Source organism: Ranitomeya imitator, chromosome 1 (genome assembly GCF_032444005.1).
Source record: "Ranitomeya imitator isolate aRanImi1 chromosome 1, aRanImi1.pri, whole genome shotgun sequence".
Classification (NCBI taxonomy): Eukaryota; Metazoa; Chordata; class Amphibia; order Anura; family Dendrobatidae; genus Ranitomeya; species Ranitomeya imitator.
The window spans coordinates 462,609,673-462,627,663 of NC_091282.1; the positions used below are offsets into that span (position 1 = coordinate 462,609,673).

Here is a 17,991-nt window from a genome sequence, read left to right on the forward strand (position 1 = left end):
CAAGTGACAGGTCCTCCTTAGGAAGGTTCACCTTGTCCTTAACTACCAAAAATCTACTGTCTTAGGCAAGGAAAAGATCACTACCTGTCATCTTATAATGGCTGCCGCACCTTGGGGAACATAGCCTGGGAAAGACATCTAAGTGTCATACTGTCAAAGCCAATGTGCCCAAGGGGCTTCTGAACCTGTAACCTTGTGCTATTACCTCTGGATAGGCACAATTGTTTTTGAGAAAAACCTGCCCTTCTAACCTTACAACTGTAAAGTAAGTTATTGAAATCTGCTTAGTCTTTCTCAATATGTAAAATCGTGAAGGTTTATGTAGCTGCATTGTTAATCCAGGGGGAAGGAGAGCTTATTTTGACAGTGGATTAAGAAGAGCTGCATGAATGGCGCTGAACAATGCCGAGTAGTGTTACCTGCAGCTCGATTGTGCCTGTGGCATTCTTCAAGAGGCTGACAGCCTGCGAGTGAGTTATTCCTTCAGTCGGTGTCCCACAAATACTAACAATCCTGTCGCCAACCTTTGTGTATGAAGAGAAAAAAAACAAGAAGGTTACAAAGAAAGACAAAGAGTCACTCACAGTCTCAGATCACAGTAGGAACAAAATCTACTTTATTATTATGAGAGCACCTGACTAATATACTGACATGAACATAAGGAATCACCTCTTATCCCAATTGTAATTTTTCCTATAGTTGTGCATCAACAAGGTTCTCTGGGAATAACTTTCCCCTACCCAAAGGCTTTTGCTAGGTTAAAATAATAAACTCACATAAATCGGCAGAGAAGATGAGCTCAATGATGGTGTGCAGCGGTCACATGTGAAGAATTCCTGACGTCACCACTGGAGCCTGTCAACAAGACCAGCTAGAAAGTGCTTTGCCGGACATGGGGAGGGTGAGAAATACCTAAGATTGTTGTCTTAACCTGGTGGAAGTTATTCCTGGGACACCCCTTTAACTTACAAAGGAATACTGAAATCTAGATTAACGACAGCACATTATAAAGGAGTGTTCAGGCCAAAGACATTTTCACCTATGCACTGAATGGTTGGAAAAATGGAGATTAGCAGGGGCTGATAATGGGGCTAAAATAAGGGATCCTTGACCACAAGCCCTTAGCTGCAGGATCATGGCAAGAAGTGAAGGAGGTGGCAATCAACAAGTTCATTGCTGGTCCACTCAGTCTACTAATGTGATGAAAATAGCTGGTGATGGAGGTTCCCAGTAGGAAGACCCTTTAAGTAGTCACTATAATCTTTATTTTTATATATTCCGTAGCGCTTTACAGGTTGCACACATTATCATCGCTGTCCCCGATGGGGCTCACAATCTAAATTCCCTATCAGTATGTCTTTGGAGTGTGGGAGGAAACCGGAGTACCCAGAGGAAACCCACGCAAGCACGGGCAGAACATACAAACTCCTTGCAGATGTTGTCCTTGGTGGTATTTGAACCCAGGACCCCAGCCTGCAAGGCTGCAATGCTAACTACTGCAAGGCTGCAATGCTAACCACTGAGCCACCATGACTTTAAATGAGGGCTCAGTGTGTGTAAGAAGGCAAATCCATGGCATGACTGGCATGATGGCAATTTATGAAATCTCTCACGTCTGTAAGCAGAAAGTCTACTAATGTCTACTGAATTTGGTTCTGAAAATGACATTTAGATCATATGTTATTGCAAATTTTAAGTGTGGAATCCTTAAAAAAAAAATCTGCAACAAATCTGAACATGACCTAAATAATAACTAAAGGTATGTAGTAGATGGGTCCACCCATATGCACTGTCCAGCAGCTACGGAATACCCCAAGTGGAGAATTCTAAATACAGTATTAGCCCTCTACCCTTTCCTACGACTGAACTGTTAGCCAATACTCAAAACATGGCAAATCCATGGTATATCTGCAGTGTGGTTTTAGCAGAGGAAAAAAGAAATATCAGTGAAAACATCAGGGAAAGTTGTGAATTTTCACAAATTGCCATAGATTTTCAAATTTGATTTCACTCCGATCTCAACTTTTAGGGTATGTTTCCACGGTCAGTAAATGCTGCAGTTTGGATGCTGCGTACAGCCGCAGCATCAAACCCGCAGCGGCCAGATGTTACAGCATAGTGGAGGGGATTTCATGAAATCCCATCTCCACTATGCGTGCAGGGATGTCTCCGGCTCACCTGCGTAACCGGACATGTGGCGTGTCTTTCCAGACCGCAGCATGTCTATTTATCTTGCGGAGACGCTCACTTTAAGTGTTCTCTGATCAGAAAAACCCTTTAAAGCGTTATTCTCATGATCATTAAAGGGATAAATTGCAAAGTGCTTGTAAAAATGTAATTAATATTATAAATTCTCTCCCGTTTCAAGAACAGAAGGATTTTTTATTTTGCTTCCTGCTTGTTGCCTAGTAACCAGCTACTGTGGCAGGCTAGCAGTAGTGGCCGATCGTAAGCAGTGCTTACAAACACCTTCCTAGCATCTCAGCTTGTGAGCGCTGCTCTGTAAATGCAGGGGATCGCTGGAGAACAGTTATCGCCTCATGCCAGCCAGCTTCAGTGATGCTGCAGAAACAAAGCTGCCTTGCAGCATTGGAGAGCACACAGTTCAGGCCATCTGCGTGACAATGCTGCTGGTCCAAACAGTCAATCAAGCAGCAATCAGGAAGCATGGGGAGTGGTGCACTCTTACGGAGGATGAGACAACCCCTTTAAGGCTTCTAGTTACCCTGATTGAGCACTGAAGAAAGTGCCAATGACAGCACACCTGAGAGAGGGATCCACCAACCAAGGATAGGAAACCTACTGAAATAAAAGGACGGCATCTCTCCCCCACATAAGTTGGGCTACAGAGCACGAGAGGACCTCCAAGAAAATTATATAGATAACCAACACCAACTCACCCAAATCTATAGTGAACACAGTGAGAAAGGACAGGGGGAATATACGGGTGCTGTCATGGGTTTTGGAAAAACAGACTAGTAGCCTTGGTGTTTTCCCTTCACTAATGACAGCACACCTGAGAGATTTATGGAGAAATTAAACATCTTAGGGAAGGGCCACAGCTTGCAGCACCCTTCTTCCAAATGTTAGGTTAACGGAGGAGGATAGATCTAGTCTGTATTGCTTAAAGAAAGTAGAGGGTGAGGACCAGGTTGAGGCCTTACAAATCTGATCAATAGATACCTCCGCTTTCTCTGCCCAGGAGGCTGTCACAGCTCTGGTGGAGTGAGATTTGATGCCATCAGGAACTCAAGCACCGCACTTTCTGACACCTTATACCCCTTTCTGTTACCCTTAAAGGCTACAAACAAGGACTAGCTTTTCCTCAGATATGTATTCTATCACTTTTCTTCTAACATCGAGATTATGAAATCTTTCTTCTACTGAATTCCTAGGGTTATTACAGAACGAGGCCAAGATAATCTCTTGACTTCTATGAAATTATAAGGCCACCTTGGGCCAGATCAGATCTTAGGCCGGGGTCACACTTGCGAGTTCAATGCGAGAAACTCGCGCGAGTCTCTCGCATCAAGTCCCGGCACTCGGGACCAGAGCGTGCGGCTGCATAGAAATATATGAAGCCGCAAATTCCGGTCTTGAGTGTCGGATATTGATGTGCGAGTTTCTCGCATTGAACTCGCAAGTGTGACCCCGGCCTTAATACAATCCTATCCTCATATACCTACGGCGCCCACCTGACGTCACTCGGGCATGCCCAATTCTAGAGTGCCTTGTGTCCGAGACGTCAACGGAAAGTGCTGTCACTTCCTGCACGCCTCCGCCACTTCCAGCATGCCCTCACAGACCGAGGGCGACGTGGCAGTTGGAGACGTGCAAGGCATAATGGCCCCATTGTCCGCACGTATTACTGAGCCCACTGTGGACCAGCGGATGGCGCTTCCAGGGACCACAGGGCCAGCGCTACAGGCATGTAGCCTGCACTTTCGAATGCCGGGGACAGGCCTGGGTAAGAGTCTTTTCTTCCTTTTCTCTTCATTGCTCGCTTTCAGGAGTAGGTTTCCATCAAGGACAGGAAACCAACTGAGTGGGAAGAGGCGGCGCCCTTTTTTTCAGTAGATTTGCTGTCCTTGGTGGTCGGATCCCTTTCTCAGGTGTTTTGTCATGGGTGAAGGGAAAAATACAGAAATACATACGAGTTTAGCTTAAAGAATAGCTAATTTTACATAAATGGAGGACTCTACATGTGACAATTAACGTAAAGCATGCACCTAACCATAAGAATATGGTCTGTGTCATCCACTTGGTTTTTAGCTTTTCAGATACCATTTTTTACACTTTAAGAATGAACGTATGTTCTCCGAGAACTACTCTCAAAACTCTTACAAAAAAGGTGTCAATATTCTGAAACCAAACATACTAAGAACCCAAAATATAAAGGTTAGTGATGCCATGGCTGAAGGATCCTCCCCAAGCTAATTAAAGTCAAAACTTCAAAGAAACCAGGAAACAATTCATCATTGTCTTATATTTGTAAAGCCATTGTGAAAGCTGGAGACTGAAAGAAGCCAAGAACATACTGGTGAAATCTGGGTATATGCTGCCATCTGGTGGTCAAACCACAGTTTGCTAAAAAGATTTTCCTAAAATGATATTTCTATGTTTCAATCCTAACAATAGGGAAAATATTATTTAAAAAACACATTGTTTACTAGTATATCTTAACTAAGATGCTCTTCAGCTTCTGGCACAAAATTCCTCGGCGCTCGGAGTAATTTCACTTTAAGCTTTCATGTCTATGAACACAAACTACTTCGCAAAATAATTTATTAAGAAACAAAGCATTTTTTTGTATTCATAACTGAGTACTTGGAATAACCAATGTCCTAACAATGCAATCATTTTCTACATATAATATGTCATTACTGGGCTACTAAAAATATCACCCAGTGATGTAATACATTACCATAGTCGACAGAATTTTAGATAAATGATACAGCGTTTCTGGATTCATGCTTGCACCGCCATTGCTGGGACCTGTGGTACGATTACTCCAATTAAAAGCTCCTTGGCCATCTCATATATGCCTATTTGGGACTATTCGTAGTGATTGCTGCATATTTCTACAACAGTCGCTTGACTCATGTCTTCCTGAAATTGATGACTATGTTCCCTGTTTCGTTCCTAACAGCCATTGCAATGCTCTCCATGTGCCAATGAATTAGTAATACTTTTGCATATGGAGCAAAGAATGCACTTTATTTTTACAGATGCTCAATAGGTAATTTAATCTTGGGACTAAAATCTGGCTATTTTTATATAATTAGCCTGCGTCTTTATATTCAGTGTGCTATTTCTATTGCATATTTTATTTGTTCTTTTGACATAGTTTATGTACCAGAAAAGAGGATTTACTAAATTAATTCATATATATTAGTGATGAGCGCGCGCGCTCTGAACATGCTCGTGTGCTAACCTAGTATCTTCGACGTGCTCGAAAAATATGTTCTAGTCCCCGAGGCGGCATCTCTCGCGGCTATTTGACAACCGTTGTGGCTACATGTGTTGTGGCTGTTATACAGCCACGGGGACGGAACATATTTTTGAGCACGCCGAAGACACTCGGTTAGCACCCGAGAATGCGCTGATAACACCTTACCCAAGCACCTTCGCTCATCACCAGACTACTTACCCTTTGTGTGGCCCTCTCTTTGCATAGTAAGGTTTTATAAACAATCAGTGGATATGAGATCTAACCATTCACTAAATGACAAGTCATGATACTATCCTTACCCTTAGCTTCTGCGTTTGGGCCACAACTCCATTTGCATGCATCATGGCTATAAAGATTGGTACATCCCCAAGGGGGCTGCCAACTCCGCCAGCAATGCTGATACCGAGCGAGTCTGACGGGCCCTGGAAAAACAGAGTGAATATGAATAACAGCGTTATGTTTAAGAATTTGGTCAGTATTTTACCTCAGAATTTGTAGCCAAAACCAGGAGTTGGTGATAAATACAGAAGTGGAGCATATGTTTCTATTATACTTTTCCTCTAATTGTTCCTCTCCAGGTTTTGGCTGACAGATACTGATGTAAAATACTGACCAAATACTGACAGTGTGACGGCAGCCTAAGAGGCGCCCAATTCATTAGAAGGCACGCTCCACTTAATAAATTAGGCGTATTTTACAAGTACTATGCGCCTCGCCACAAATCGTATGACCGTCAAGGACTGGAGTAAGGTTTCTGATGTAAAGTTCGCCACGTCTGGCCAAGAATTAGATGTACAGGCATTGCCATGCCCCCGAAAAAAAAGTTATGCAACTTTTCGAAGTGCCAATTTTCTGGCATCAAAACACTTGGACGAATGGGGGCTATGGAACGGTGATGTTTGGTTCATCATTTAAAGAAAAGAAAATAGCAAAAATAAAATCTGATTCAGTTCTGAGGCTTGTTTTTTTACATGGCATGCTGTTGTTTTTATTGCTACCATTGTGGGGTCCATTCGACTTTCTGATTTTTTTTTTTTACATTTCCGGTTTCAGAACTCACCAAAAGGGATATATGTTTTACTAATTCGGATAGTTGTGCGCACAGCCATACGAAACATGTTCATTTTATTAACCTAATAGATTTGGTTATTTATATTTGGAGAAAAGGAGGGCAATTTAATTCTTGGTATTTTTATACACAGATTTTTTTAATAACATGTATTTTTAATGTTTTTATATTTTTTATTAGTCCCCTAACGGACACTGTGTTTTACATATAGAACATACCTTTATGATTTCAACTGTCCTTAGTCCTTGAATATCAGGAGCTGTTGATGAAAAGGAAAAAAGCCTTTAAGTTGATGTTACGTGCACAATAGATGGATTGCACATGGATCAGAGCCAGGCTGCTAAATGTTGGGAGGACAATGTAAGAAGAATAGTGCAACCAGTAATGCCAGGCGCCGGTGCTGGGAGAGACTGGCAGCTCATTTATCGGTTTTGTGTTTAATACAATTAGTACTTAACACATTTTTGCTTGGGACAATACTATTATGAAGTCACATTAACCTGAAGAAGTAAAAAAAAACATACAGAAGTGAATAAGAAAAATGGGTGTATATCACCATAGCGTAAGTAGTGCTAATAAATGATACAAACATGGGACCCAATTTCACCTATCAGCCAAAATTAGCCCCTCAGTTATTTCAATTTTTTTTTTTTAAAGGATAAGTAAAATGATTAAGCTGCTGTAAGGCGTATAATGTTCACTGCTGATAGAAGACAATGTGGTGCTACACAGAGACACCACTAGGTGGCACAGTAGTAGTAGTAGTACACATATGATGTTCAGTACAGGATGAAGCTGCGGCGTCGGGGAAGCAGGGACTGCACAGTGCCAGGAGCAGGTGAGTATAACGGGGAGGGGGAGCGCGGCATGATATTCACCTGCTCCCCGTTCTGGCGCTGCTCTGTCTTCAGCAGTGACGCTCAGGTCAGAGGGCGCGGTGACTTGGTTAGTGCGCGCCCTCTGCCTGAACGTCAGTGCAGAAGACGATTTAGATGGAGCGGAGCCGGAACGAGGAGCAGGTAACTATTGAAAGTGCTGGGGGCCTGAGCGATGGAGAGGTGAGTATGTGATTTATTTATTTTTATCGCAGCAACAGCAAATGGGGCAAGTGTCTGTATGGAGCATCTTATGGGGCTATAACGTTTGTGCAGCACTGTATGGGGCAAGTGTCTCTATGGAGCATCTTATGGGGCTATAAATAACGTTTGTGCAGCACTGTGTGGGGCAAGTGTCTGTATGGAGCATCTTATGGGGCCATAATCAATGTTTGTGCTGCACTATATGGGGCAAATATCTTTATGGAGCATCTTATGGGGCCATAATCAACATTTGTGCAGCATTATATTGGGCAAATGTGTCTGTATGGAGCATCTTATGGGGCCATTATTAACCTTTATGCAGGATTATATGGGGCATATTTTAATATGGAGCATCTTATGGGGCCCATCATGAACTTTATGGAGCATTATATGAGGCTCCTGATTCAATATGGATATTCAAAACCACTTAACCTACTGATGTCTCAATTAATTTGACTTTTATTGGTATCTATTTTTACTTTTGACATTAACCGGTAGCTGCTGCATTTCCCACCCGAGGCTTATACTCGAGTCATTAAGTTTTCCCAGTTTTTTGTGGCAAAATTAGGGGTCTCGGCTTATACTCGGGTCGGCTTATACTTGAGTATATACGGGTATTTATTTATATAGCACCATTGATTCCATGGTGCTTTACATGAGAAGGGGTTACATACAAATTACAGATATCACTTACAGTAAACAAACTAACAATGACAGACTGGTACAGAGGGGCGAGGACCCTGCCCTTGCGGGCTTACATTCTACAGGATGGTGGGGATGGAGACAATAGGTTGAGGGTTGCAGGAGACAATGTGGTGCTACACAGAGGCACCACTAGGTGGCACAGTAGTAGTGTGCATATAATGTTCACTGCTGATAGGAGACAATGCGGTGCTACACAGAGGCACCACTAGGTGGCACAGTAGTAGTAGTGTGCATATAATGTTCACTGCTGATAGGAGACAATGCGGTGCTACACAGAGGCACCACTAGGTGGCACAGTAGTGGTAGTGTGCATATAATGTTCACTGCTGATAGGAGACAATGCGGTGCTACACAGAGGCACCACTAGGTGGCACAGTAGTAGTAGTGTGCATATAATGTTCACTGCTGATAGGAGACAATGCGGTGCTACACAGAGGCACCACTAGGTGGCACAGTAGTAGTAGTGTGCATATAATGTTCACTGCTGATAGGAGACAATGCGGTGCTACACAGAGGCACCACTAGGTGGCACAGTAGTAGTAGTGTGCATATAATGTTCACTGCTGATAGGAGACAATGCGGTGCTACACAGACGCACCACTAGGTGGCACAGTAGTAGTTTGCATATAATGTTCACTGCTGATAGGAGACAATGCGGTGCTACACAGAGGCACCACTAGGTGGCATAGTAGTAGTAGTACACATATAATGTTCACTGCTGATAGGAGACAATGCGGTGCTACACAGAGGCACCACTAGGTGGCACAGTAGTAGTAGTGTGCATATAATGTTCACTGCTGATAGGAGACAATGCGGTGCTACACAGAGGCACCACTAGGTGGCACAGTAGTAGTAGTGTGCATATAATGTTCACTGCTGATAGGAGACAATGCGGTGCTACACAGAGGCACCACTAGGTGGCACAGTAGTGGTAGTGTGCATATAATGTTCACTGCTGATAGGAGACAATGCGGTGCTACACAGAGGCACCACTAGGTGGCACAGTAGTAGTAGTGTGCATATAATGTTCACTGCTGATAGGAGACAATGCGGTGCTACACAGAGGCACCACTAGGTGGCACAGTAGTAGTAGTGTGCATATAATGTTCACTGCTGATAGGAAACAATGCGGTGCTACACAGAGGCACCACTAGGTGGCACAGTAGTAGTTTGCATATACTGTTCACTGCTGATAGGAGACCTATGCGGTGCTACACAGAGGCACCACTAGGTGGCATAGTAGTAGTAGTACACATATAATGTTCACTGCTGATAGGAGACAATGCGGTGCTACACAGAGGCACCACTAGGTGGCACAGTAGTAGTAGTGTGCATATAATGTTCACTGCTGATAGGAGACAATGCGGTGCTACACAGAGGCACCACTAGGTGGCACAGTAGTAGTAGTGTGCATATAATGTTCACTGCTGATAGGAGACAATGCGGTGCTACACAGAGGCACCACTAGGTGGCACAGTAGTAGTAGTGTGCATATAATGTTCACTGCTGATAGGAGACAATGCGGTGCTACACAGAGGCACCACTAGGTGGCACAGTAGTGGTAGTGTGCATATAATGTTCACTGCTGATAGGAGACAATGCGGTGCTACACAGAGGCACCACTAGGTGGCACAGTAGTAGTAGTGTGCATATAATGTTCACTGCTGATAGGAGACAATGCGGTGCTACACAGAGGCACCACTAGGTGGCACAGTAGTGGTAGTGTGCATATAATGTTCACTGCTGATAGGAGACAATGCGGTGCTACACAGAGGCACCACTAGGTGGCACAGTAGTAGTAGTGTGCATATAATGTTCACTGCTGATAGGAGACAATGCGGTGCTACACAGAGGCACCACTAGGTGGCACAGTAGTAGTAGTGTGCATATAATGTTCACTGCTGATAGGAGACAATGCGGTGCTACACAGAGGCACCACTAGGTGGCACAGTAGTAGTAGTGTGCATATAATGTTCACTGCTGATAGGAGACAATACGGTGCTACACAGAGGCACCACTAGGTGGCACAGTAGTGGTAGTGTGCATATAATGTTCACTGCTGATAGGAGACAATGCGGTGCTACACAGAGGCACCACTAGGTGGCACAGTAGTAGTAGTGTGCATATAATGTTCACTGCTGATAGGAGACAATGCGGTGCTACACAGAGGCACCACTAGGTGGCACAGTAGTAGTAGTGTGCATATAATGTTCACTGCTGATAGGAGACAATGCGGTGCTACACAGTGGCACCACTAGGTGGCACAGTAGTAGTGTGCATATAATGTTCAGTGCGGATAGGAGACAATGCGGTGCTACACAGAGGCACCACTAGGTGGCACAGTAGTAGTAGTGTGCATATAATGTTCACTGCTGATAGGAGACAATGCGGTGCTACACAGAGGCACCACTAGGTGGCACAGTAGTAGTAGTGTGCATATAATGTTCACTGCTGATAGGAGACAATGCGGTGCTACACAGAGGCACCACTAGGTGGCACAGTAGTAGTAGTGTGCATATAATGTTCACTGCTGATAGGAGACAATGCGGTGCTACACAGAGGCACCACTAGGTGGCACAGTAGTATGCATATAATGTTCACTGCTGATAGGAGACAATGCGGTGCTACACAGAGGCACCACTAGGTGGCACAGTAGTAGTACGGATATAATGTTCACTGCTGATAGGAGACAATACGGTGCTACACAGAGGCACCACTAGGTGGCACAGTAGTAGTACGGATATAATGTTCACTGCTGATAGGAGACAATGCGGTGCTACACAGAGGCACCACTAGGTGGCACAGTAGTAGTATGCATATAATGTTCACTGCTGATAGGAGACAATGCGCACCCTCTCCTTCTCTCTAGGCACCCTCTCCTTCTCTCTAGGCTCCAGTCACTAGGCATTAAGGACACTGCTCTCTCCTGGTTCTCCTCCTACCTTTCTGACCGCTCCTTCAGTGTTCTGTTCTCTGGCTCCACTTCATCTCCTCTTCCTCTCATTGTTGGGGTACCTCAGGGCTCAGTCCTTTGCCCCCTTCTGTTCTCTCTCTACACGGCCCCAATTGGACAGACCATCAGCAGATTTGGCTTTCAGTACCATCTTTATGCCGACGACACACAACTATATACGTCATCCCCTGACCTTACCCCCGCTGTACAAAAGAACGCCACTGACTGTCTGTCCGCAGTCTCCAACATCATGTCCGCTCTCTATCTGAAACTCAACCTCTCCAAAACTGAACTTCTTCTGCTCCCACCATCTACTAACCTCCCTAAATCTGACATTTCCCTCTCTGTGGGTGGCACCATAATAACACCCCGGCAGCAGGCGCGCTGTCTGGGTGTTATGTTTGACTCCGATCTCTCCTTCACCTCCCATATACAATCTCTTGCCCGCTCGTGCCGCTTACACCTAAAGAACATCTCTAGAATCCGCCCTTTTCTCACCATGGAGACAGCTAAAACCCTCACTGTCGCCCTGATCCACTCCCGCCTGGACTACTGTAACGCTCTATTAATTGGCCTCCTCCTCACTCGACTTTCCCCTCTCCAGTCCATCCTTAATGCAGCAGCCAGGGTTGTCCATCTGGCTAATCGTTACTCGGACGCATCCGCTCTTCGCCAGTCGTTACACTGGCTACCCATTCATTACAGGATACAATTCAAAGTACTTGTTCTCACCCACAAAGCTCTCCACAGTGCGGCACCCCCTTACATCTCCTCCCTCATTTCTGTCTATCAGCCTACCAGACCACTGCGCTCTGCAAATGACTTTCGATTAACCTCTGCACTAATCTTTACCTCCCACTCCCGACTCCAAGACTTCTCCCGTGCTGCGCCAATCCTCTGGAATGCTCTACCCCAAGATATTAGGACCATCCATAATTTGCATAGTTTTAGGCGCTCGCTCAAAACACATTTGTTCAGAGCGGCCTACCACGTTCACTAATCAAAGTTATGTTATGTTTGTGTGTGTGTAGCCCATTCACTATCCCCATCTATTCCCCAACCCCTGAAGATGGCTGGACCATGATTGTAAATACATCATTGTAAATACACACCTGTACTTTGCATCTCCCCCACCTCATTGTACATTGTAAGCTCTCACGAGCAGGGTCGTCTTATTTTGCTTTAATTATTGTATTGTTAACGTTGTTACTTATGACTTTTGTGTTTGAAACTGTTAAACTGTAAAGCGCTGCGGAATATGTTGGCGCTATATAAATAAAGATTATTATTATTAATGCGGTGCTACACAGAGGCACCACTAGGTGGCACAGTAGTAGTATGCATATAATGTTCACTGCTGATAGGAGACAATGCGGTGCTACACAGAGGCACCACTAGGTTGCAAAGTAGTAGTAGTGTGCATATAATGTTCACTGCTGATAGGAGACAATGCGGTGCTACACAGAGGCACCACTAGGTGGCACAGTAGTAGTAGTGTGCATATAACGTTCACTGCTGATAGGAGACAATGCGGTGCTACACAGAGGCACCACTAGGTGGCACAGTAGTAGTAGTGTGCATATAACGTTCACTGCTGATAGGAGACAATGCGGTGCTACACAGAGGCACCACTAGGTGGCACAGTAGTAGTAGTGTGCATATAATGTTCACTGCTGATAGGAGACAATGCGGTGCTACACAGAGGCACCACTAGGTGGCACAGTAGTAGTAGTGTGCATATAATGTTCACTGCTGATAGGAGACAAGGCGATGCTACACAGAGGCACCACTAGGTGGCACAGTAGTAGTAGTGTGCATATAATGTTCACTGCTGATAGGAGACAATGCGGTGCTACACAGAGGCACCACTAGGTGGCACAGTAGTGGTAGTGTGCATATAATGTTCACTGCTGATAGGAGACAATGCGGTGCTACACAGAGGCACCACTAGGTGGCACAGTAGTAGTAGTGTGCATATAATGTTCACTGCTGATAGGAGACAATGCGGTGCTACACAGAGGCACCACTAGGTGTCACAGTAGTAGTAGTGTGCATATAATGTTCACTGCTGATAGGAGACAATGCGGTGCTACACAGAGGCACCACTAGGTGGCACAGTAGTAGTAGTGTGCATATAATGTTCACTGCTGATAGGAGACAATGCGGTGCTACACAGAGGCACCACTAGGTGGCACAGTAGTGTGCATATAATGTTCACTGCTGATAGGAGACAATGCGGTGCTACACAGAGGCACCACTAGGTGGCACAGTAGTAGTAGTGTGCATATAATGTTCACTGCTGATAGGAGACAATGCGGTGCTACACAGAGGCACCACTAGGTGGCACAGTAGTAGTAGTGTGCATATAATGTTCACTGCTGATAGGAGACAATGCGGTGCTACACAGAGGCACCACTAGGTGGCACAGTAGTAGTAGTGTGCATATAATGTTCACTGCTGATAGGAGACAATGCGGTGCTACACAGAGGCACCACTAGGTGGCACAGTAGTAGTAGTGTGCATATAATGTTCACTGCTGATAGGAGACAATGCGGTGCTACACAGAGGCACCACTAGGTGTCACAGTAGTAGTAGTGTGCATATAATGTTCACTGCTGATAGGAGACAATGCGGTGCTACACAGAGGCACCACTAGGTGGCACAGTAGTGTGCATATAATGTTCACTGCTGATAGGAGACAATGCGGTGCTACACAGAGGCACCACTAGGTGGCACAGTAGTAGTAGTGTGCATATAATGTTCACTGCTGATAGGAGACAATGCGGTGCTACACAGAGGCACCACTAGGTGGCACAGTAGTAGTAGTGTGCATATAATGTTCACTGCTGATAGGAGACAATGCGGTGCTACACAGAGGCACCACTAGGTGGCACAGTAGTAGTAGTGTGCATATAATGTTCACTGCTGATAGGAGACAATGCGGTGCTACACAGAGGCACCACTAGGTGGCACAGTAGTGTGCATATAATGTTCACTGCTGATAGGAGACAATGCGGTGCTACACAGAGGCACCACTAGGTGGCACAGTAGTAGTATGCATATAATGTTCACTGCTGATAGGAGACAATGCGGTGCTACACAGAGGCACCACTAGGTGGCATAGTAGTAGTAGTACACATATGATGTTCACCGCTGATAGGAGACAATGCGGTGCTACACAGAGGCACCACTAGGTGGCATAGTAGTAGTAGTGTGCATATAATGTTCACCGCTGATAGGAGACAATGCGGTGCTACACAGAGGCACCACTAGGTGGCATAGTAGTAGTAGTACACATATGATGTTCACCGCTGATAGGAGACAATGCGGTGCTACACAGAGGCACCAGTAGGTGGCACAGTAGTAGTACGGATATAATGTTCACTGCTGATAGGAGACAATGCGGTGCTACACAGAGGCACCACTAGGTGGCACAATAGTAGTACGAGCATACCTACATACATAATGGGACTGTTGTGTACATGAGGCCTAGGTGAAGCTTGCAAACAACCAATGCCACGGTGTCTCTCAGATTTATCAGAATAAAATGCCAGAAAATGAGAAACTGCCTGAAAATTAATAACGGAAGCTCAATGAAAGTGGCTGAAATGTTGCTCTGTAAAATGGAGCAGCACTGACTTGCAAGGCTCACCTTCATTCTTTTTGGACGCACTCTCAATTGTCTCCACTGCGAAAGAACCAGAAGGTGGAAAATTGAATGACGTAAGACTATTACTACCGTCACTGACCTGCAACACAAGAAATATAGACACTTTGGTGATATTTCATTCATTCACATTGTCAGCAACTAATACGAGAGGATCTTCCCGGGCTGGGATAATTTATATTATCCTTTTCATGAATTATTAATCACAAGTACAAATGTTTATAGAGGGTCTCATCAGTGGTGATCATGGGAGCAGACATTTTACTGGCCTTCTGCCATAAAGATGACTATAGTCCCCCTCCTCAGCCTAAATGGCTGATAACAGAGAACACTAGACTGCATTGAGCAACGTAGCATACGATGTGGAGACATGAGGGTTTCTATTAACGCTCACTTGACTGCTTTGGGACGTCCTTCTTTCAGAATGGAAAGGTCCAGCTTTAATTCTTCCGACCTCCAGCTTCACCGTCCCTAAGGAGCACTTAGACATATATGCATTAATGTAACAACTGTCCAGATATCTGACAACTAGCAGCCACACAATTTGTGTCTCAGACTGCACTCCCCCCTATTTCTGAGTAACCATTTCTAAATTAGGAGGTTGTATATACATGCACAATTCCTATGGCATCAATATAACAGCACTCGCCTATGCCTACAAAGATAAAGAGAATAACTATGAAGCTACATGACTGTATGATCGCCTAGAATGCAATATTTAAGGAGGTGAAAAATTAAACTAAAAGCAACAAATGCACACACACAAAAATAACTTGGCTCTTGTTTCCCTAATGATCCGATGCGGATTCTCAAGAGATGCTCCTGGTCCAAACACATGACCACCTAAGCCCCCAATGGCCTCCACATTCAGGCTTCATACACCTGTGCTAAACACTTGGCTTCCACAGCCACTGATTGGCTGCAGTGGTCATATGCAGACTGTAAGTAAAAACTGTGAGGACAACCATAGCACTAGTGCTGGCTCAGAAAGAGGAAAAGGCAACTAAGGTTTTTTTTTTGTTTTACATCATTTACTGCAGTTCTGATGTTTTTTTAATAAACCCCTTTAAATGTCCTGCAAAGCCTTAAACTTAACCCTTTCTGCCATCAGATGGAATAGTAGTCCGATGGCAGAACCCCCGCTTTGATGTGGGCTCCGGCGGTGAGCGATTCACCCGCTGCTATTAACTAGTTAAATGCTGCTGTCAAACTCTGACAGCGGAATTTAACAAGCGCTTCCGGCCATCCGGCCGGAAATACGCGCACTGCCGACCCCCGTCACATGATCGGGAGTCATCGGTGCGTCGGCATAACAACCAGAGATCTTCTGCAGACATCTATGGTTGTTGATGCCGGATTGTTGTGAGCGCAATATAGCAATGCTGTAATTCAGCTGCATAGGAGCGATCTGAGTATCGCTCCTACATAGCAGAGCCGATCAGGCTATGCCAGCTTCTAGTCTCCCATGGAGGCTATTGAAGCATGGCAAAAGTAAAAATAAATGTTTTAAAAATATGAAAAAAAAATAAAAAAACATAAAAGCTCAAATCACCTCCCTTTCGCCCCATTCAAAATAAAACAATAAAAAAAAAAATTAAACCTACACATATTTGGTATCGCTGCGTTCAGAATCACCTGATCTATCAACAAAAAAAGGATTACCCTGATCGCTAAATGGCATAGCAATAAATACGTTCAAGACGCCAGAATTACAGTTTTTGGTCGCCACGACATTGCATTAAAATGCAATAACGGGCGACCAAAAGAACGTATCTGCACAAAAGTGGTATTATTAACCCCTTTCTGCCATTGGACGTACTATTCCGTCCATGTGTGGTGGGCCTTAATTCCCAAGGACGGAATATTACGTCCAGCGCGATCGGCCGCGCTCACGGGGGGAGCGCCACCGATCGCGGCCGGGTGTCAGCTGCTTATCGCAGCTGACATCCGGCACTATGTGCCAAGAGCGGTCACGGACCGCCCCCGGCACATTAACCCCCGGCACACCGCGATCAAAGATGATCGCGATGTGCCGGCGGTGCAGGGAAGCATCGCGCAGGGAGGGGGCTCCCTGCGTGCTTCCCTGAGACCCCCGTAGCAACGCGATGTGATCGCGTTGCTCCGGGGGTCTCCTACCTCCCTCCCTGCAGTAAGTCCCGGATCCAAAATGGCCGCGGATCCGGGTCCTGCAGGGAGGGAGGTGGCTTACCAAGTGCCTGCTCTGAGCAGGCACTTGGTAACGCTGCACTGCTCTCAGACAGATCGGTGATCTGTCAGAGTGCTGTGCAAACTGGCAGATCACCGATCTGTATTGTCCCCCCCCTGGGACAAAGTAAAAAAAAAATTTCCAAGTGTGTAAAAAAAAAAAAAAAAAAAAAAAAAAGAAAATCCTAAATAATGAAAAAAAAATATATATATTATTCCCATAAATACATTTCTTTATCTAAATTAAAAAAAAAACAATAAAAGTACACATATTTAGTAACGCCGCGTCTGTAACGACCCGACCTATAAAACTGGCCCACTAGTTAACCCCTTCAGTAAACACCGTAAGAAAAAAAAAAGGCAAAAAACAACGCTTTATTATCATACCGCCAAACAAAAAGTGGAATAACACGCGATCAAAAAGACGGATATAAATAACCATGGTACTGCTGAAAGCGTCATCTTGTCCCGCAAAAAATGAGCCGCCATACAGCAACATCAGCAAAAAAATAAAAAAGTTATAGTCCTCAGAATAAAGCGATGCAAAAATAATTATTTTTTTCTATAAAATAGTTTTTATCGTATAAAAGCGCCAAAACATAAAAAAAATGATATAAATGAGGTGTCGCAGTAATCGTACTGAACCGAAGAATAAAACGGCTTTATCAATTTTACCAAACGCGGAACGGTATAAACGCCTCCCCCAAAAGAAATTCATGAATAGCTGGTTTTTGGTCATTCTGCCTCACAAAAATCGGAATAAAAAGCGATCAAAAAATGTCACGTGCCCGAAAATGTTACCAATAAAAACGTCAACTCGTCCCGCAAAAAACAAGACCTCACATGACTCTGTGGACTCAA

The 17,991-nt window shown here is 44.6% G+C and overlaps 1 protein-coding gene across 2 annotated transcripts in view; it reads right to left on the bottom strand.

Annotated features, from left to right (window-relative positions):
- MPDZ (multiple PDZ domain crumbs cell polarity complex component) overlaps nt 1–17,991 on the bottom strand; it is a 246,070-nt gene that overhangs the window by 20,569 nt on the left and 207,510 nt on the right. For both annotated transcript variants that reach the window (XM_069764966.1, XM_069764959.1), the window contains 5 exons: nt 15,320–15,406; nt 14,911–15,007; nt 6,740–6,780; nt 5,752–5,874; nt 420–524 (listed from right to left, as the gene is read on the bottom strand). In XM_069764966.1, the coding sequence (XP_069621067.1) occupies nt 420–524; nt 5,752–5,874; nt 6,740–6,780; nt 14,911–15,007; nt 15,320–15,406 (453 nt within the window). The remainder of the gene's footprint in view (nt 1–419; nt 525–5,751; nt 5,875–6,739; nt 6,781–14,910; nt 15,008–15,319; nt 15,407–17,991) is intronic.